The 18,223-nt window shown below is 43.3% G+C and overlaps 6 protein-coding genes across 37 annotated transcripts in view; 3 read left to right on the top strand and 3 right to left on the bottom strand.

Moving 5' to 3' along the window:
- Positions 1 to 5,084, top strand: part of LOC6530934 (MAP/microtubule affinity-regulating kinase 3) — a 28,013-nt gene extending 22,929 nt beyond the window's left edge. For 26 of the 31 annotated variants that reach the window (XM_039372714.2, XM_002091740.4, XM_039372713.2 and 23 more), the window contains 3 exons: positions 3,535 to 3,684; positions 3,752 to 3,870; positions 3,932 to 5,084. In XM_039372714.2, the coding sequence (XP_039228648.1) occupies positions 3,535 to 3,684; positions 3,752 to 3,870; positions 3,932 to 3,990 (328 nt within the window). In that variant the 3' untranslated portion in view covers positions 3,991 to 5,084. Of the gene's footprint in view, positions 1 to 1,711; positions 3,152 to 3,534; positions 3,685 to 3,751; positions 3,871 to 3,931 lie in introns of those variants that run through there. The other 5 variants (XM_039372702.2, XM_039372709.2, XM_039372710.2 and 2 more) reach the window with 2 other exon arrangements.
- Positions 4,240 to 4,698, top strand: LOC120321055 (RNA-binding protein Raly-like). Its single transcript, XM_039372342.1, has one exon. The coding sequence runs from the start codon at positions 4,240 to 4,242 to the stop codon at positions 4,696 to 4,698; it is 459 nt and encodes a 152-aa protein (XP_039228276.1).
- A 1,041-nt stretch (positions 5,085 to 6,125) lies between the features above and the next one.
- Positions 6,126 to 7,473, bottom strand: LOC6530932 (tubulin-folding cofactor B). The gene is made up of 4 exons (XM_002091738.4): positions 7,238 to 7,473; positions 6,814 to 7,185; positions 6,629 to 6,750; positions 6,126 to 6,563 (listed from the first exon to the last, which is right to left on the bottom strand). The coding sequence occupies exons 1-4, from the start codon at positions 7,358 to 7,360 to the stop codon at positions 6,446 to 6,448; spliced, it is 735 nt and encodes a 244-aa protein (XP_002091774.1). The 5' UTR covers positions 7,361 to 7,473; the 3' UTR covers positions 6,126 to 6,445.
- A 296-nt stretch (positions 7,474 to 7,769) lies between these two features.
- Positions 7,770 to 12,582, bottom strand: LOC6530931 (WD repeat-containing protein 19). Of its 2 annotated transcripts, none has more exons than XM_015197279.3 (9): positions 12,291 to 12,582; positions 11,509 to 12,234; positions 10,836 to 11,451; positions 10,202 to 10,778; positions 9,864 to 10,146; positions 9,626 to 9,806; positions 8,482 to 9,565; positions 8,057 to 8,426; positions 7,770 to 7,992 (listed from the first exon to the last, which is right to left on the bottom strand). In XM_015197279.3, the coding sequence occupies exons 1-9, from the start codon at positions 12,449 to 12,451 to the stop codon at positions 7,887 to 7,889; spliced, it is 4,104 nt and encodes a 1,367-aa protein (XP_015052765.1). In that variant the 5' UTR covers positions 12,452 to 12,582; the 3' UTR covers positions 7,770 to 7,886. The 2 variants fall into 2 exon arrangements, with proteins under 2 accessions (XP_015052765.1, XP_002091773.1); XM_002091737.4 differs by having other exon boundaries at positions 10,836 to 11,448.
- A 259-nt stretch (positions 12,583 to 12,841) lies between these two features.
- Positions 12,842 to 14,885, top strand: LOC6530930 (rab proteins geranylgeranyltransferase component A). Its single transcript, XM_002091736.4, has 3 exons — positions 12,842 to 12,999; positions 13,064 to 14,149; positions 14,207 to 14,885. The coding sequence occupies exons 1-3, from the start codon at positions 12,951 to 12,953 to the stop codon at positions 14,605 to 14,607; spliced, it is 1,536 nt and encodes a 511-aa protein (XP_002091772.1). The 5' UTR covers positions 12,842 to 12,950; the 3' UTR covers positions 14,608 to 14,885.
- On the bottom strand, positions 14,715 to 17,648 carry LOC6530929 (serine/threonine-protein kinase hippo). The gene is made up of 2 exons (XM_002091735.3): positions 16,239 to 17,648; positions 14,715 to 16,181 (listed from the first exon to the last, which is right to left on the bottom strand). The coding sequence occupies exons 1-2, from the start codon at positions 17,524 to 17,526 to the stop codon at positions 15,451 to 15,453; spliced, it is 2,019 nt and encodes a 672-aa protein (XP_002091771.1). The 5' UTR covers positions 17,527 to 17,648; the 3' UTR covers positions 14,715 to 15,450.
- Positions 17,649 to 18,223: the final 575 nt, after the last annotated feature.

Genomic DNA, 18,223 nt, shown 5'->3' with positions numbered 1-18,223 from the left:
AAGTAATTTCTGCATTAAAAAGTTTTATTTTTGTGGACTGGCTAGCACCGTGTTGCCTCTAAAAAGGCTGTTTAATAACGTGCACTATAGTTTCAATATTTTGGATATTCATGTCTGCCCCCTTCACCCTCTCACAAGAATCACGATATTAAACTACTTAACTGCACCTTCTTAAACAAATAATTTTATTGAGAGACAGAGAGAGAAGCAGGTTCAATTCCCAGGATAAATAAAATCAGCAAATCCTAAAATTCGCCCATATTAACCAACATAGCTGCTATGCAACTGCGCAAGTTTTTCGACTGATTAGGTTAGTTACTAATTAAAAAAGAACAACCAGCACTTGCATTTGAATGCATGATGGATAAAAAGTGCTGTGGGCGTTAGTTGATAATTAGTTATATTTTATTTTACTGCGGAGAAGCTAGTTCATAATTATGAAACTTTTGATTACCCTCCACTAATGATATGCACATGTTTTGTATATGGAATTTCTTTTCTGTTTTTTTTTCTTCTGTTTTTGTTAACTTTTTTCCATTTGTTGAACTGAAAGACTTTCAGCAGGAAAGTATGTACTCTCTATGTATATACAACAAACACCTAACACCACACATTTAACGTACACCCAGGACTTTTGCTTAAAAACGACCGCGAACTCGCATATGCACCACATCAGTCCGATGCACTCACTATGCCCCTAATTTGTTGTGGTGGTTCCATTGGGTTTGGTGGATCATTGGATCAGTGGATCGGTGGATCAGTTGATCGGTGAGGATGGGTGGGGTGCATATGTCGGTTCGGTCGATTAGTTTAGACGCTCGCAATGCATTGCTAAAACATCTTTATTCCTACCCATATTTAGTTAGCATACGTACCAATCATACTACTTACATATGTAATTTGTGAAATATACTCTGAATTGTGGCTCAGCCTTAGAAACAGTGAATGACTGGCTATTCGGTCGGGATGTAACATATAATACGATCGATTAATTACTATAAACGAAAAAAAAAAAAAACGGAACTCAAACCAACACACCGATTGCAATATCAATATTCGAATCCATAATAGGAATTCGCCTCTGATTCAGGCAAAACAAATACATAACTATACATACAAGCATATGTGACAACGTGCGAAAAAGTACATGTTATACGGAACTGAATCCAACTATATATAATCTGAAAATAATAATCTGATGACGTCTGTCGCTTCCTCTCTACGCTCTCAAAATCTCCGTCACACCTTTAGTTTGTTTTATACTCGATTGATTTTGATTGATTACAAAAAGCATATATAAATATTACGTAGTTTTTTCTAATCCTGTATATCCACGTTTGCTTTGTACAACTTTGTACTTCCATTGTATCACCTCACGCTAGGAAGGCTCTTTTGTTCTTGTCTATTACTTTCATTTATTAAATACATGATTCAATTAATTACGATTATGCTCTTTGACAAATAGAAAGACAAAAAAAATTGTGAAATGTACAAGGTGCGTGCCATGTGCTGCTGTACTTATCAGTTGAAGAACAATTGCGTTTACTTTTCTTTTTCTATGAACATGAAAAACATGAAAAATGAAACTTACCATTATTCCGTTTTATTCTTATCTGTCATCTTTGGTTTCATTTCTGGTATTTGTTTTACCCATTATTAATATTTTTTCCAGCCGTGAATAATTTGTTTAAAATTTTTTCTTTAATTTTAGGCCAAACCAGTAATTAACAAAACAAGCATTAACTACTTCTTGTTAATAGTTCTAAAACTGAAACTGAAACAAACGATTCCCCTAGAGTAAACGCGCGTGACGGAGAGGTTCAGATATGAACAGACAGACACAGATATGGTCGAATCACGAATCCAATCGGATCGCTCGGATCGGATCAGATCGGGAAACGATACTGTTCACGTAGCCGTTGCCGATGACGATGCCGATCCGAAATCGCTTTCGAATTCCATTTCGAGTTCAGAGTTCAGATCCGTTTCCGGTTTCGATTCGAACCCCCTTCAAATGAACACCGACAACGTTGAGTTCCGTTGCGTTAATTGAAATTTCACAAATACGCCTATGTTTTATTACAATTATTAACTAATTATACATATAAATTTATATAAATTAAAGATACATATACATATATTTAAAAGTAAAGCAACCACAAACAGAAATTACGAAACCCTTTGTTTTCATTGTTTTGTAAAACGATGCGAGAAGCGACCAGCAAAAGGCAATACAGAATAAATCAAGAACTATACAAATTAAAACCGAAACGAAACCGATACAAACATAAAAATCCACTAAGAAACCAAGATATATGATAAATGCAATGATCAGAGAGAATCCTGACTTCAATTGCTGTCACTGTCACGATTATGGATTATATTAACTACTATATATTACACCTACGAGTACTACCTAAACTACATATATATTTATGTTAAATGCGAATCGCAATTATAGTTATACAAACAAATATCACTGAGGAAGTGAACGTGAGATATAACTGCAAGAAAGTAAATTAATTTAAGCCTAACTCAACTAAACCGATCTAAACTGAACTAAAGTGCGTGGTGTTTTCGCCTACATCATTATTTTATAGTAACCACAATAAAACACCAAAAGAAGTTGCTAATTTTGTAACGATGATCTTGAATTTTATTTAGCGATCTTTGTATTTATATGTATGTGTATGTATGTATGGATCTGTATTTGTATTTCGATATGAGCTTGAATTAAATTGTATCCGTGGATCATACAATCAATCAATATCAATATCAACCAACCAATCAACCAACCAAGCAGCCAGCCAGCAAACTAACGATCTTGCAATTCATAATCACCCAGAAGCCAGATGTGCAGCGTATTTAGTAATTAAGCATACCAAGTAGTCACTAAAAAACAATACAAAGCGATACATAAAAACCAATTTAACTTAAATTCAAGGAATAACAATGTATTACCACTAGTGCATGTGACCATTTTATTTGTACAGCTGATTATCTATAGATCGTGTTATCGTCGGGCGCCTTCAGTGGCTCGATCAGTAGTTATCTATACATATTAAGTTTCAAAGAAATAACGCATAATTAAAACAATTGATAATTTAATAAATCCATAATAAACGATGTGAAACATTTGCGAGCAAAAGTATATCCCCACATGCATTTCAATTTTATTTCATTTTCCATTAACACTTGCATTTGCTGTCCACGAGATTTTGGGTGTGGTTCAAACAACTGGGAGCTTGTTAACAAACAGAAAACCAATTTTTGGGGGATTTTGTAAATATCTAACTTAAACTTTCTTACCAAATATCCAAATTAAAATGCGAGTGCAATTAACGACCTAAAAGTGTTAAATATGCTAATTAAATAATTTTTTTCAAGTAAATGTACAATGAATAGCTATGCAGCTTATTAAAGTGAAAAATCATAACAAATTTGAAATTCCAAAAGAGAATAACAAACAAATGCTACTTAAACGGCCGTGGACCGCGAGACTTTCGATTATAAATAAGTTATATATTTTTGCAGTCCCACAACCGCAGACGATTCGGCGAAGCCACGAGTTCTACGATTCACATGGTCAATGAAAACCACATCGCCCCTGATGCCCGAACAAATAATGCAAAAGATCAGGGAGGTGCTGGACCAGAATAACTGCGACTACGAGCAGCGGGAGACGTGAGTATTTATTCATATTAGTTAAACATATAGTAGGTATTTATTAATGCTTTATCGTACATCATAGATTCGTCTTGTGGTGCGTGCATGGAGATCCCAATACTGACTCGCTGGTGCAATGGGAAATAGAAGTGTGCAAGTTGCCACGACTTTCTCTGAATGGAGTGCGTTTCAAGCGAATCTCCGGTATGATTTCTTTATAATATTGAGTAAAGCTGAAATAACTCAACTGTTAATTGATCTTCAGGCACCAGCATTGGCTTCAAGAACATTGCGTCTCGCATTGCTTTTGACCTCAAGCTGTGACTTAACCAAACGAACAACGAGGGGAATGCGGCCGCCACCGCCTCGCGGCCCCCTGATCCATCCGACACCTTGACCACCGCCAATTGTCGGAGGCCGAGCAACGACAGCACCTCCCGGCTGTCGGAGCTCTCTCTTCTATGTCGCTCACTAACCAGCCAGCAGGGCTCCCAGCGGCGTAAGAAGAGCAGGCTGTCCACTGGTGGCAGCGAGGATCAGAAGAAATCGAACTCGTTGCTTTCGGCGTTCCAAATGTACTCTCCCTTCAGTTCCAAGGAGAATCTGCAGTCCAGCGAGGAGGTTGAAGATCTACACGTAATTGACACACAGCCAGGACACTCCGTGGATGTGCCACTCTTCGCTGACTTTAGCCCAATAAATCCGATTATGGAAGAGGATTCTGAGGGCGTTGAAGGCGGCAAAACCAGTGAAGCCAAAGGCATTAGTGGTGGCGGTGGGCAAAAGAGCAAAGGCGATGGCGGTGGCAGCGGCAGTGGCGGTAGTGGGGGCAATCGGTTAAAGAGGAACATCAAGCACACCGGGAGCCTGATTGTGCGTAAACTAACTGCCGGCAGGCACAATGATGCGGACAAGAAGGGTGCGATTAGGAAGAAGGATAAGGAGCAGCAGGAAGTGGCGGACGCGGATAAGGAGAAACCAGGCAGCAAGCCGGAGGGCAAGGTAGCCATGCTTCGCACCACAACCCTCTAATGGAATGGAACACGGGCGTGGCATGAGCAATACGTTTAATTGTGGGGCAGTTTGTATCTATTGAATGAGTGATTATGAAGGCAATGCGGCGAATTCCTGCTGGAATCTCAAGAAATAATTAATGTTAGCATCTCTCCGTAGATCGAACGTATTGATATATTACTACACATTACAATCAAGCAGACAAACTCCTCTATCTATCCACACTGACATGCATTAGCACCCGCATAGATACGCACATATTTACATACGTTATTTATTAGGAACCTAGTTAATGGGCCAGCAATATTTGTCATCGAGCTGCATGCAAGATGGAACAGAAGTGAATTCAAAGGGTAACAGAAACACCACTCAATAAAACAGTAACAATAAATATTAACAAGAAACCAATCAACGCTCTATAAACTGCATTTATGTGTCGATATCCAGTAATCAATTTGCTTGGCAAACAAACGATCAAAGAACACAAACTCATAGATATCCGACTCGGGTTGTTTCTTCATTAAAGCATACTTTCAAGAAAGTCCTATGTGTTAGCAAATAGCGATAGTGTCGTGATTTGATTAGTTCATGATATGTCAATCGCCAAAGTTCTCATTGTACTCTATTGAAATGAGCCCAATCGCAACGCCCAGATCATCTATTGTAATTATTATGCCCGTGCTCGAATATGTAGTTGGTACTTATACGCGAAATTATTGTTAATTTCCTTCAATTTGAACAGTTCATAGAACACCAAACAGACAGCAAATGTATGTATACTATTTTTAAGGCTTCAGGTTTATCAAAAACACCACTCCAAAACAAGTAACAATGCGATGCAATATGATGGCAAATGTTACCTAGTTTCCAGCAAGTTCACTTAGCCCCGAGGAAAAGACGAGCCAGTGGTTTTTAGGGCCGTTCTACATGAAATTGTTGAATGTTTCTAAAACATACCTTAGGGAGGAGCGATCTCAAGTGAGATGTAGAAAAGGAAAAAGACGACCATTTATCTAAGTTGTGGAGGCTCAAAAAACAGTCTATATATATACCAAAACATATACAAAGTTGCACATCAAGTTGTCTTCATCATGATTGTAACGCATTTCTCTAATTCTTAACTTTCGAGAAAAGCATGCATCGTTTTATATATTAAATGTTGTTAAATGACAGCTAATTGGAACTTATTAATAATTACTAGGAATAGGCAAGAACGCGCATGAACACACATACATAAGTATATAATACATGCATAAATATATAAAGCAGGCAGCTTATTACATATACACCCAGAGATATCCTTAGTAGATCGCCGGACTACCTTCAACTAAAGGAGACATATACTTCACATAACTTCACCCCTTCTATGTTTTTTGTTGTCAGCTATCTGCGGTCGGTAATAGAAATCGACGCACCCAGATCCACAGATGCACAATAGCTAGTTGTATAATTATTCTTATTTCTGGTATTTATTTTGATTTACAAACGTTTGAGTTAATGTAAAACAAAGCAAAATGATTGAGAACACCATTAAATCAGAGTTATGATAAAGCCGATTATAGAATTTACGAATAATCATGTTGTAAGAATATCTGATATACATACATACATAGATGTTTTAATTAATAAATACAAAATGGCATAACTATAATTAGTAATGTGCTTTCCTGCGTACAAATAATTTAAGCGGTTCGTAAGTCTTCTGCTCCAAGTGGCATGTGCGATGCGAGATTGCGTGACCTGTGTGTGGGTGTGCCCGGTATTCTCAGAGCTCGTCATCAATGTTAAAGTCTTCTGGCGGAAAATCACCAACCGTAACGGATAATGGTGATACGAAGCCGCCGTAATTTGGGGCACAGCTAAAGTACGCCTTTCCACCAAAACTGCAATGGGGACATAAATGAGATTTGTGAAATGTGGAAACCGCTGCTAGTTTGTAAGACGTTACCTTCCATTGTTTTTCCCCAGTGGTTCGTCGTATTCCACTCCAATGAAGTGACCACTTTTTCCTTCAAGCTGACCATTGTATCGTATCGTTCCCCGTCGTGTTGGATTACCTGGAACCGTAACCTGGCGGAAAACAATTTATTGATTAAATTATTTGAAAACGATGTATTTAGGTGGTAGCTTTACCTCACATCTGCCACCAAGTACACAAAGTTCCGCCCGTTTTTGGATCTCCTCCGCCTGAAGGCGCTTCTTTTCCTCTGCCTGTTGCATCTCCTCATCGTTGAACTTGCCCATGCGATTTATCTTGAGGTAGTTGCGCACAGAATCGGTTCGCTGTTCGTATTGATCCTTGGTCAGTTCGAATTTCTCGACGGGAGCGCTGTCAAATGAGAAGGTAGCAAAGCTATCGATGACATGAAGTCGGAGGCCATCACTGTTGGCATAGTAACCCAGGAGGGCCTCGTTGTTGTCCATCGTGGACACGCAGGTGTCTCCCTTGAAGACCTGCACCTTCATGGTGCTGGCACATCCGCCCGTCAATATCTCCAGTTTGCTCTATAAATGGAATATGAGTATATGCATCCCATTGATCCTTCACAAGACAGACCTTGAGCTGTGCAACTGTTAGATCCTTGGCGAACTTGACCTCGAAGGCGACTGCATCATTGTGCGAGTTGGAAACATTCACCTTGATGAAATCTGATTTGCCGGTTTCAATTATAGTCGACATCTTGCCTTCCGTGTGTACTGTTTTGCTAATTATTGATAAATTATATTGTAAACTTTTCCAGAAAAACCGGGTGGTTTGCGGCTCTATTGAGGAAGTGACTAACAAAAACTGTGTCGGTAGTAATCAAAAAAAGCACTAAAGCGTTTCATGGAGCTTAAAAGAAAATACCAAAAATACCATATACCGTTGTCATGTTGTAACTACTTTTGAAAAGTTCAATGAAGGCTATAATATAGTTAGTTTAAAATTTAAAATTTATAAAATCTTTAAAAAGAGCACAGCATTGATCATCTGCAGTTTGTTAACGAAATATTATAGTGATAAGTATAGAAAATTTTATTAATAATAAGCCACGAACTATTGCAAAAGCCCCTAAAATCCTTTAGGAAATAGAATAAAGATCCGAATATTAGTGATTTGTCAAGTGTATTTTGTGCATTGCAACTTATGTATAATAATCTATTTTTGGTGTTTTGATTGTGATGTGCAGTCTATTCGTTTGCTTCAGTTCTTAAATGATTCGATCTTAAGAGGCTGCCAGAATGTACGGCCTTATGTCCTCCACATCCAGGAGCTGCTCCGGAGCCACGTTCTCGCCGCACATAGGACACTCTCCATTTTCCGACAGAATACTGTAAATAGGATACATTTATGATACATTATGATTTTAAAAGGCTAAGTTCATCCGAAGCTTACTTCTCCATCTCTGCGCGAAAACAAAGAAAATCGCATTGCGGACAGGAGGTCATCAGTTGCTTGATGATGTGCTGCCCAGTGGCAATGCAGATGGGCAGTGTGGTCTTGCAGCTGTAGCAGGTCACCTCCATATTGGCCAGGTTCGAGTCGCAAATGGGACACTCCATGGTTTCGTCATCGATCTCATCCCGCAACTGTTTGATGCCCTTGGGAGCCTTGCGGACAATCGATTCGATCTTCTTCGAATACCGGGGATCCAATTGATTCCGATAATCCGGACGCATCAATGTGGAGGCGTAGGTAAACGCCGACTTCTTTAGGCCAGCTCGATGACACTCAATTACCGTGGAGGTGAGAATGGGAATGATATCTGTAATAATAAACTCTTGTGAATATGTACAAATATAAATAAAGAATGCTCTTACGTTCCGGAAACTGGGATATACAGGCGGCTACTTGGACGAGCAGCTTGGCGGCCAGCAAATGATTGCCCAGTTTGACGTGGATTCGCACCAAGGTGTAGCGATGTAGTAAAATAAACTGATGCCTCATCTCAGCCGTGACGGAAAGATTATTTCGACGAAGTTCCTGGTACATGGAGTACAACAGATCCCTAGCCGACTTGTAATTTCCAGCGATCTGTTCCTGATTTGCGATAATAACCGCCGTCTTTGCGGCATCCTTGTAGTGCTTCCTTGCCATGTACAAACGAAAGAGATAGCGTGGGTCTTTGGGTACGCCATCTACTTCGCCCAACAGAAACTCGATTATCTGGGAGGCCAACTGTTCGTTGTTCGACGTGGCCACACAGTCAATGGCCAGCGATAGCGATACCTGCTCCTCGTTGTTGAATGCCGATGCTTTCAGCAGAAATCTCAAGGCTTTGGTAAATTCCCTAGCCAGGAAGTAATACTTGCCCGCAAGGAGAGTATACTTTTCACCCTCAAAATAATGTGCCAGTGCGAGATAATCGGAGGACTTGGCATTCTCATAGCGCTCCAAGAGCTCTCCGTGTCGTCTTAACTTGTTGTGTCGCTGGGCAAGGGCGAAGGCCTCCTCTACGCAGCCGCAGATGACGAGGAACTGGAGAGCCTGCTCTACATCGCCAATCTTCTGGTAAAACTTGGCCAGCAGCTTGGCCGAGTCCATGGAACGCGACTCCAAAACAATTTCAGAGGCTGCATGTGGATCGCACAGGTGGTCCAGATAGATCCTAACACAGGCATCCAAGTCGCCCGCAATACGATAGCTCCGTATAGCTTCTTCATAGTGGCCATCGTTTTCCTTTGCCTTGGCATAGGCGGCATGCAGTTTGGTGCTTTTCACCTTGGGTAGAATGTTATTGGCCTTGTTCCACATCTTTAGGGCAATGTAGTGGCCACAGGCCTCATCATAGAAACCACCACGCTCATACAATCCCGCTGCCTCGGTAAGATGTCCCACGGTGGCCAACAGTTCGGCGCAGTCAAACAAAAGCTGCTGATCTTCCAGCTCCACAGCATATTGAATCTTGAACATAAGAAAATGTTTATGTAAATATCTTCGGAAAAAGATCAAATATGGGTTTACCCCACGTCTGAAGTCTCCCGCTCTGATAGAGGTTCTTGCAATGCCCATTTTGCAGAGGCGCACATGCTCCTCATATTCGGGAGAACGATCCATTAAAGCATCCGTTTCAGTCTCCTTGCTGTTGATTAAGTCCTCCTTGTAGCCCTTCTCGTAGTGGTAAAGAGCATCTGTATAGTTGCCACTGCAAAATATTAAGGAAAATATATAAATAGTGCCGCTACAGAATTGGATGCCTTACTTGAACTCCAATTGTTGGGCGTACTCCCTGGCTATATAAGGCACCTCTAGTGGATCGTTTTTGTGGGCCAGAAGCAGCGCCTGATCCCATTGCAGAAGATCCCGACAGAGGTCCAGAGCTGCTCTTGTGTAAACCCCCTTCAGCATATGCTCCTTGGCCTGATCGTACTGCGCCAAAAGTGTACAACAGCAGCCGATAAGCATGTCCAGATCTTCCACGTAGCGCAGCTCACTCAAAGCATTTACCAGGGCAGCATCACCAAGCTGGCGGTATGCTCGAATGGCTGCAAATGCAAGGAGTTATAATTTCAAAACTGAACTGAGGAGCTTTGGAGTCACCTATATCCGGTTCCAAATCTGAAATGGCCTGCTCTCCAAATTCACGCCAGGCGCTGCTCTGATTCATCTGCTTACACACCTTGTAGGCTTCATCGTAGTTCCTTAGCTTCAGAAGCACCTGAAGATTTGCTGCCTGACTGTTGCTGGGATTCACGACGTGGGTACTGAGTGATTGAGTGGCATACTGGCCACCATCAATATGTAAAGCCATTTCCCCGCCGCAGAGCAGCAAAGGAAATTGACCCGGATTCAGCTTAGATTCACCCACCATCAAGGTGTGTGTCCCCTGTACAGAGTGTCGCACAAAGATGTGCGTATTAACGATCCTAGCATCGTAGCTGATGAAGATATTCGGCTGCGTGAGATCCCAAAGGCAGCCAAGGCATTGTTTGGGAATGTCCGGAATGAGCAAGGCCTCCTCGACAACGGGCAGGAAAACATAGCCCTGGGAATGATCATCTATAAATATGACCTTGGTGCCCTCGATGTCCATGAAGAGCTGCCTAATGCCCATACTGTGCCTGTAGATTGTGCAGCTGTCCCATTTTTCAAGGGAATAGAACACCAGGTGTCCAATCTGGAAATATATTATTAATTATTATGATAAAAACAAACCAACTTTGCAACTACACACATCTGTTGCAAATATCAGAAGCTCCTGGCTAAGTGCAAAGCACGTGATCACCGCATCAATGGGCATATTGGGCAGAGCCGTTGGAAAAACCGCCTGCAGTTTGTCCTTGCAGTTTGGATTATCGGCGGCTATGGCCTGAAGGATAAGCTGCGGTGGACACAGAGCGGCACAGTAGTCCGCATTCAGTTTCATGCTCTCCACGTTGCGCGGAAAATCGCGTTCGCTTAGTCCACGTGGCTCCTCGCCCAAACTCTTGCCGAGATCATAGAACCATACGTGCTTTTCGATTCCTGCAGCAAAGTTATAAGGTCCCACAGCCATGAAAGTGGGCTCCCCCTCCAGAGGCAAGCGGAAAGGCAGCGACTTTGTCTTGTCCGGTGCGTAAACATAGATGGACACCTCGGCGAGACTGCTCAACAGCACAATTCGAGGTGCGGAGACGGCGAAGAGATGTGGCAACTTGGTCACATAGATGTACACAGTACCATGGTTCGTTGTAACCGCCAATAGTTGGCCATCGGGCGACCAATCGATCATCTGAACACCTGCGTGATCGGGCACGGTAATGATACGTTCCGTCTCCTGGAGATTCGTTATTGAATGAATCTTAATGCTGCTTAATAGATAAGGTTGTTTCTTAACAGGTCTTACACATTCGAATCTAGGCACAAACCTGTCATCTCCGCAGGAGGCAACTATATCTAAAGTAGGGCAGTAGGCCAATCCGGTCAAGCTGTCCTTGTGGTTCTTCACCTGCCACAGCTCCTGGCCGACGTCCTTGGGATGCGTGGAGATGGCCACAACATGTCCGTTGGAAAAGCCCAGTAGAATATACCCATCGCCAAACCACTTGTGCTGCATCAGCGATCCGTAGCGACTCTGGAAGCCCAGCTCTGTAGGATTCTCCGGCTCAGGCAGATAGTAGAGGAACAGAGTGCGCTTGCCGATGATCATGCTGATGGCATTGTCACCCGCAATACGCTCGTCGTTGGCCATTTCGGCGAAGTACATGTCGGTGGGTGCATCTCTTAGTTGGACCACGCGCACTGTGTCGCCATCCTCGTTGCTCAAGGAGAAACTCTTGTCCTCCGAACCGAGAGCCAACAGATTCTGTGCCGACCAGGCGCCGCATGTGATGCGTTTGCTGTGCTTGCCCAACACCGGTGTGGGTCGCTTTCCACTGCGGTGGTTATAGATGGCCAGGTTTCCGCGTCCAGTGCCCACGGCCAGTAGTTGTTGCTGCTTGGACCACAGAATGCAGGTGAGCGGATCTCGTAGGCCCGTCTCCACACTGATCTTCTCCTGGCTGTTGTAGTCCCATAGCGTTATGTTTGGGGAGCCGCTGGTTATGATGCCCAGCAGGTCGCCCTCCTGGTCCCAAGCGAAACCCGAACACAGCCTGCAGGAAGGATTCGATTACTGATCATTATTACATTGGTTTCGGGTTTAGCTCACCCCGACAGTATGATGCGCTGCACCAGTTGGCCCTGCCGATTGTACAGGGCCACTGATCCATCGGTTCCAGTTGTGGCCAGCAAAGCCTTCTGCCAAATGAAGTACACATCTCCGATGCCATGCGGTTCCTCATATTTGTAGAGGATCTTTTCAAAGGACATTATTGGCTTTATTTCTATGTTGCGGTGGCGTGCATTCTGCAGTTTATAATTTTCCGGCTTTTGTTTACGAATTTTCCGTTTCCATGGTAGCGGCTACTACAACTACACGCACATTTCCCACCTGTATGTGTGCATTCTTATTGCACCTGTTGATTTGCGCGTCGGAAAATTCAGTATTTTGTTGTATCTTTTGTTATATATTTTATTGTTTTTTATTATTATATATATATATTTTGTTATCTTTCCCATTTGTAATATTTCAAAGCTTAAATCATTGTGATATTATGTTAAGAAGCTTATTAAACATTATATTTAAAATTGAATCAATTTTGTAACGCCTTTTTCCGTTAGCCAATACTGTAAGCAGCTGTTTGTTGGTAACGTCATCGTTAGCTGCGCATCTCTAAACAGCTGCTATAGTAAACTCACAATAAAATCAGGAAATATCTTATTAATTTGTAAATATCGTCTGAATATAGGAGCAAATAAAGTTTAGAATATGTCGGATGACCTGCCGGAGCAGTTTGACCTAGTGGTCATAGGCACAGGTAATAAGCAAGATAATAACAGGTTTCAGCTGCAGATGAGTCATTCGTGGGACGCCCTTTTCAGGCTTCACCGAATCCTGCATCGCCGCTGCGGCCAGCAGAGTGGGCAAATCGGTGCTCCACCTGGATAGTAATGAGTACTACGGTGATGTATGGAGCTCCTTCAGCATGGACGCTCTATGTGCCCGCTTTGACCAGAAGACCGAGCCTCATTCCTCTTTGCGAAATGCCAAGTACACCTGGCACACCACGGAAAGTGAATCAGAAGGAGATGCACCAACGTGGAATAGGGACTCAGTGCTGGCCAAGTCGCGACGCTTTAGCCTGGATCTCTGCCCACGCATTCTGTACGCAGCCGGGGAGCTAGTGCAGCTGCTCATTAAGTCAAACATTTGCCGCTATGCTGAATTCCGAGCCGTGGATCATGTGTGCATGCGCCACAATGGTGAGATTGTGTCCGTGCCCTGCTCACGTAGCGATGTCTTCAACACCAAGACCCTGACCATCGTGGAAAAGCGCCTGCTGATGAAATTTCTAACCGCATGCAACGATTACGGCGAGGACAAGTGCAATGAGGATTCGTTGGAATTCCGCGGACGAACGTTTCTAGAATACTTGCAGGCGCAGCGGGTGACTGAAAAGATATCGTCATGCGTGATGCAGGCTATTGCCATGTGTGGCCCCACCACCAGCTTTGAGGAGGGTATGCAGCGCACACAGCGATTTCTTGGCAGCCTGGGACGCTATGGCAACACACCCTTTCTCTTTCCCATGTACGGGTGCGGGGAATTGCCGCAGTGCTTCTGCCGTCTGTGCGCTGTTTATGGTGGCATTTACTGCCTAAAGCGACCTGTCGACGACATTGCCTTAGATTCCAATTCGAATGAATTCCTGCTGAGCAGCGCAGGGAAAACTTTGCGTGCCAAGAATGTGGTCTCTGCGCCTGGCTATCCACCAGTTTCAAAGGGCATCGAGTTGAAGCCTCACATCTCACGCGGCTTGTTCATATCGTCCAGTCCCTTGGGAAACGAGGAGCTGAACAAGGGAGGTGGCGGTGTAAATCTTCTACGATTGCTTGACGATGCCGGAGCACGGGAGGCATTCCTAATTCAATTGTCGCATTATACAGGAGCCTGCCCCGAGGGTTTATGTAAGAACCTTTTGAAAATATGTTATAAATCACACACTAATGAATATATTTTCACAGATATCTTCCATCTGACCACGCCAGCTTTAAGCGAGGATCCTGCGTCCGATCTAGCTGTTTTCACTAGCCATCTCTTTGATCAATCAGACGCACAAATAATATTTAGCTCATACTTCACAATTGCTGCCCAGTCTAGTAAAAGTCCCGCTGCCGAGCACATTTACTACACCGATCCACCTACCTACGAGCTGGATTATGATGCGGCCATTGCCAATGCTCGCGACATATTTGGCAAACTGTTCCCAGAGGCCGACTTTTTGCCACGAGCCCCAGATCCAGAAGAGATTGTTGTGGATGGTGAAGACCCCAGTGCCTTGAACGAACACAGTTTGCCCGAGGATTTGCGGGCACAGCTGCACGACATGCAGCAGGCAACTCAGGAAATGGATATACAAGATTAGACAGAATTAAATGAAAAAGAGGTTTCCTCAATCTCCAAATATCATTAGATATTAGACTATTACTTAAATGTCTTTCGTCAAACTTTATAAATCAAAAGAAATTTTGATGGATTGTATACAATTTTTGCATCATATATTCCTATATATTTATTATGTAAATTATTCATAATTGCTAAAAGTACTAGGTATATATATAAATGTTTATATGTGAGTGCTTCTGTGCATTTTGCTTTGATAAATATATGTTCGAAAAATATGCATTCCAATGCGTATAAAAATGTTTCTCCTTTATAAGTATTGCTTGACGGGTTGCTGTTTTTATCGCACGAAGACAGAAAATAAGTGTATTAAAGATTATGGTTAATAGTTAACAAGGAAGAACGAATAGTAGTATAAGTCTTATAAAATTATGATAAGGCCTAGGCAGTTCACAATACGGGCAGCTATAATAAACGCAAAATAAATTTTATTCGAGCATACCTATATTAAAAGACAGATCAATGGAAGGTAGAACATACGAAACCAAACATAAATGTGATGAAAACAAAGATGAAAGAAACAGAAAATTCGTTTTCGTGCTGGAAGATACTGCCGATGACTTCTCTTTTCTGTTTTTTTCTGCATTTTACAATAAAGCTTTTGTGTTTTCATTTCTTGTGATTGATTTTTGACCTTTCCACCAGGTTAAATTTGCTCAATGCACGAATTATTTCAAGAGGTTACAGATTATGGGTCTGTAAGAGTCAGTATCAGTATCATCTGCAAATTTAACCCAATGTTGAGGCAATTGAGTGAGTTGAGATTTCATTATCAGTTGTCATGCGAAATTGTGAGTTGCTATACCTATATCTTAATCAGATTATTATTGATATTCTGTTGGCGTTTGCGCTTCGCATTCATGGCGTCAACAATTGGCTGCCGCTTGGCATTGTATTTCTTGTTTAGTTGCTCAATCTCCAGCTCCATCTCATGATCGATGTTGCACAGCCGCTGGTTCAGATCGTCGAAGGTGAGGAACTTGAGGAACTCAAACTCACCCTCCACGTAGGCGTGCGATTGCGTATGCATATGCAGATTCTGATATGCGGGCGGCGGTTGAGCTGGAGCCGCAGCAGCTGCCGGTATTCCCTGCTGGCCCATTGGTGCTGCGTTGCTGAGCAGCACATTCTGTTGATTGTTGAGCGCGATGAGCTGTTCGTTCATCAGGGGATAAGCCATGAGCACTTGCTGCTGCTGCTGGTGCTGCTGCAGTCCATACTGATTGATGGCGGAGATCTGCTGGAACTGCATTTCCATGTTGTGCTCCCAGTTGTTCAAATCGTTCGCCCCGCTGGCCAGATGCTGTTCCTCCTGTTGTTGCTGCTGCTGCTGTTGTTGTTGTTGCTGCTGCTGCTGCTCCGCTGCTGCCGGGGAATACTCGGTGGCTATAGCCTTATCATCGCCACGAGCATCTCCCGCATTTTTGCGATCGAAGTGCTCTAGGAACTGCGGCCTATAGCGGTTTCGCGGCTTCTGATCGTCGTTGTTTTTTGCCGTTGTAGAGTCGTCCGAATCGGAGTTAATAACCATGGTGCCTAAATAACAAACCAATAATTAACTAATGTGTAGCCCTTTTATAATCATTTACATACCCAAGTTCGACTCCAGTTCTACCATTGTGCCACTGTCAACTGTCGGCATGTCCAGGGGTGATGCTGTCGAGGAGGCCGCCGCAGGAGCAGCTGCCTTGGACAGATTTCTTAGCCCTCCCGGCCCCAAAGTGCCCTCATCCAAGCCCTGCTCTGCGTGCGCTATCATCGTGGCATCCGAGGCAGAGCTTTGTTGGTATTCACCGAACTTCTCCGGCACCAGAGTACCCGGATCCTCCATGAACGCGTTGTCCATGATGTGTTGTTGCATTCCGTTTTCCTGGGTGGCTAGGCTCTTCGCCTGACTAGCAGCCAGGACACCCCCGAAACTGCGATTGGCGCGCTGCTGTTCGCGGATGGCACAGGTCTCCTCCAGCATGGGCTTCAGGATCGATCGGTGTTTGGCGTTGCGTATGAACTCGTGCTCCAGCAGTTCAGTGGCCGTTGCACGGTCGTCTGGTTCCTTAACCAGGCACTTGCTCACGAAGTCAATGAACTCGGTGCTCCAGCGATCAGGCTCTCGAAACGAGGGTGGTGGCTTCTGGGGAATCATAAAGATGGCCCGCATGGGATGGATGTCGCCGTAGGGAGGTTTTCCCTCAGCCATTTCCAGGGCGGTGATGCCTAGTGACCATATGTCTGCCACACAGTCGTAGCCAATTTCCTCAATTACCTCGGGCGCCATCCAGAAGGGCGTACCGATCACAGTGTTCCTTTTGGCCATTGTGTCCGTAAGCTGACCGGCGACTCCGAAATCGGCCAACTTAGCATAGCCTTCGGTATTGAGCAGAATGTTGGCCGCCTTGATGTCGCGATGGATCTTGCGACGCAGGTGCAGATAGACCAAGCCTTGCAGTGTGTCCGACAGAACGGTGGCAATCTCGTCCTCCGTTAGCGTCTTCTTGCGCAGACGCATAATGTCTGAGACGCTGCCGGCGCCGCAGTACTCCATACAGATCCACAGGTCATACTGCTTGAAGTAGGAGCCGTAGTAGCGAACCACATACGGTGAGTCGCACTGTTGCATAATGGATATCTCCTTGATGATCTCGTGCAGGTCGGACTCCACCGGCACCAGCTTGATGGCCACAATGGAGCTGCTTTCCTTGTGGACCGCCTTGTAGACCGATCCGTAGCTGCCCTCGCCCAGCTTGTACATAATGTCGAAGACCTTTTCAGGCGGCTGTAGTAGCGACTCCTCCGACAGCTTCTTCAGCTTGAAGAACGAGCAGGAGGAGGATATGTTGGGCGATTTCATACCTACAACGCCGGTCACCTCTGGCTCAGACATTGCGTAAAACTTTCGGATTTAGCACGAGAAAACAAAGATAATTGGCTATTCACAGCGACATATCACACTTTTGTTCTTTATTCGCACCCGATCGCTAGTCAACACTGGCAGTTCTTAGTTCCCTCGGCACTGTGCAACACGCCGCCCGCACGGAACAGGTGCGGCGTTGCCAGACAAACGCCAAACACTGCGGAATGTAAACAAAGCACCAGTGCTGCATAGCAAAGTTGGCGATTTATAGATAAGTTTTCTGGGCGCGCTTTTTAAAACGTAATTTATTTGGCTAGTAGTTATGGGGTTAAAATTAAAATTACAACTCATCCATGGCTTTCTTATTTGTAATACCTTTATTCGAGATTTTATGATTCTAGACTCTATGTTTTTAATCACTTAAAGGCAACTGATAAGACAGTGGCGAAGATGCCGAGATTATAGTGATATAACCTACTTTGATTAAAAGCTACATTAAATTCTGATTTACATATAATATTTACAATATTAACCTAATTGGGTCATTTATAAAACTTTACCTATTTTGATTTTTGTGATGATACTAATTTTATTTAAAATATTAAATCAAATAGCTTTTATGGATTGATTTTTGCTTTTCAGTTTTTATAGTTTACTAGTCAATTCAACAAAATAAAAATCAGATTAGCAGTACATTAGGTTTCATGATTGACATGAGCTGTGCCAA

The sequence above is a fragment of the Drosophila yakuba genome, chromosome 2R (assembly GCF_016746365.2).
Source record: "Drosophila yakuba strain Tai18E2 chromosome 2R, Prin_Dyak_Tai18E2_2.1, whole genome shotgun sequence".
In the NCBI taxonomy this organism is placed as follows: domain Eukaryota; kingdom Metazoa; phylum Arthropoda; class Insecta; order Diptera; family Drosophilidae; genus Drosophila; species Drosophila yakuba.
This window is presented reverse-complemented; position numbering and strand designations above follow the sequence as displayed.

Bases quoted from the DNA above. Each gene is read 5' to 3' on its own strand.
- LOC120321055 (XM_039372342.1), top strand. From the start codon at position 4,240: ATGTACTCTCCCTTCAGTTCCAAGGAGAATCTGCAGTCCAGCGAGGAG.
- LOC6530932 (XM_002091738.4), bottom strand. From the start codon at position 7,360: ATGTCGACTATAATTGAAACCGGCAAATCAGATTTCATCAAGGTGAAT. The intron at 7,186-7,237 runs GTCTGTCTTGTG...TTCCATTTATAG, and splicing joins TAACAGTTGCACAGCTCAAG to AGCAAACTGGAGATATTGAC. The intron at 6,751-6,813 runs GTAAAGCTACCA...GTTTTCCGCCAG, and splicing joins TACTTGGTGGCAGATGTGAG to GTTACGGTTCCAGGTAATCC.
- LOC6530931 (XM_015197279.3), bottom strand. From the start codon at position 12,451: ATGTCCTTTGAAAAGATCCTCTACAAATATGAGGAACCGCATGGCATC. The intron at 9,807-9,863 runs GTAAGGCATCCA...AATATTTTGCAG, and splicing joins GCCCAACAATTGGAGTTCAA to TGGCAACTATACAGATGCTC. The intron at 9,566-9,625 runs GTAAACCCATAT...CTTATGTTCAAG, and splicing joins CGGGAGACTTCAGACGTGGG to ATTCAATATGCTGTGGAGCT.
- LOC6530930 (XM_002091736.4), top strand. From the start codon at position 12,951: ATGTCGGATGACCTGCCGGAGCAGTTTGACCTAGTGGTCATAGGCACA. The intron at 13,000-13,063 runs GTAATAAGCAAG...CGCCCTTTTCAG, and splicing joins CCTAGTGGTCATAGGCACAG to GCTTCACCGAATCCTGCATC. The intron at 14,150-14,206 runs GTAAGAACCTTT...ATATTTTCACAG, and splicing joins AGCCTGCCCCGAGGGTTTAT to ATATCTTCCATCTGACCACG.
- LOC6530929 (XM_002091735.3), bottom strand. From the start codon at position 17,526: ATGTCTGAGCCAGAGGTGACCGGCGTTGTAGGTATGAAATCGCCCAAC. The intron at 16,182-16,238 runs GTATGTAAATGA...TTTGTTATTTAG, and splicing joins AGAACTGGAGTCGAACTTGG to GCACCATGGTTATTAACTCC.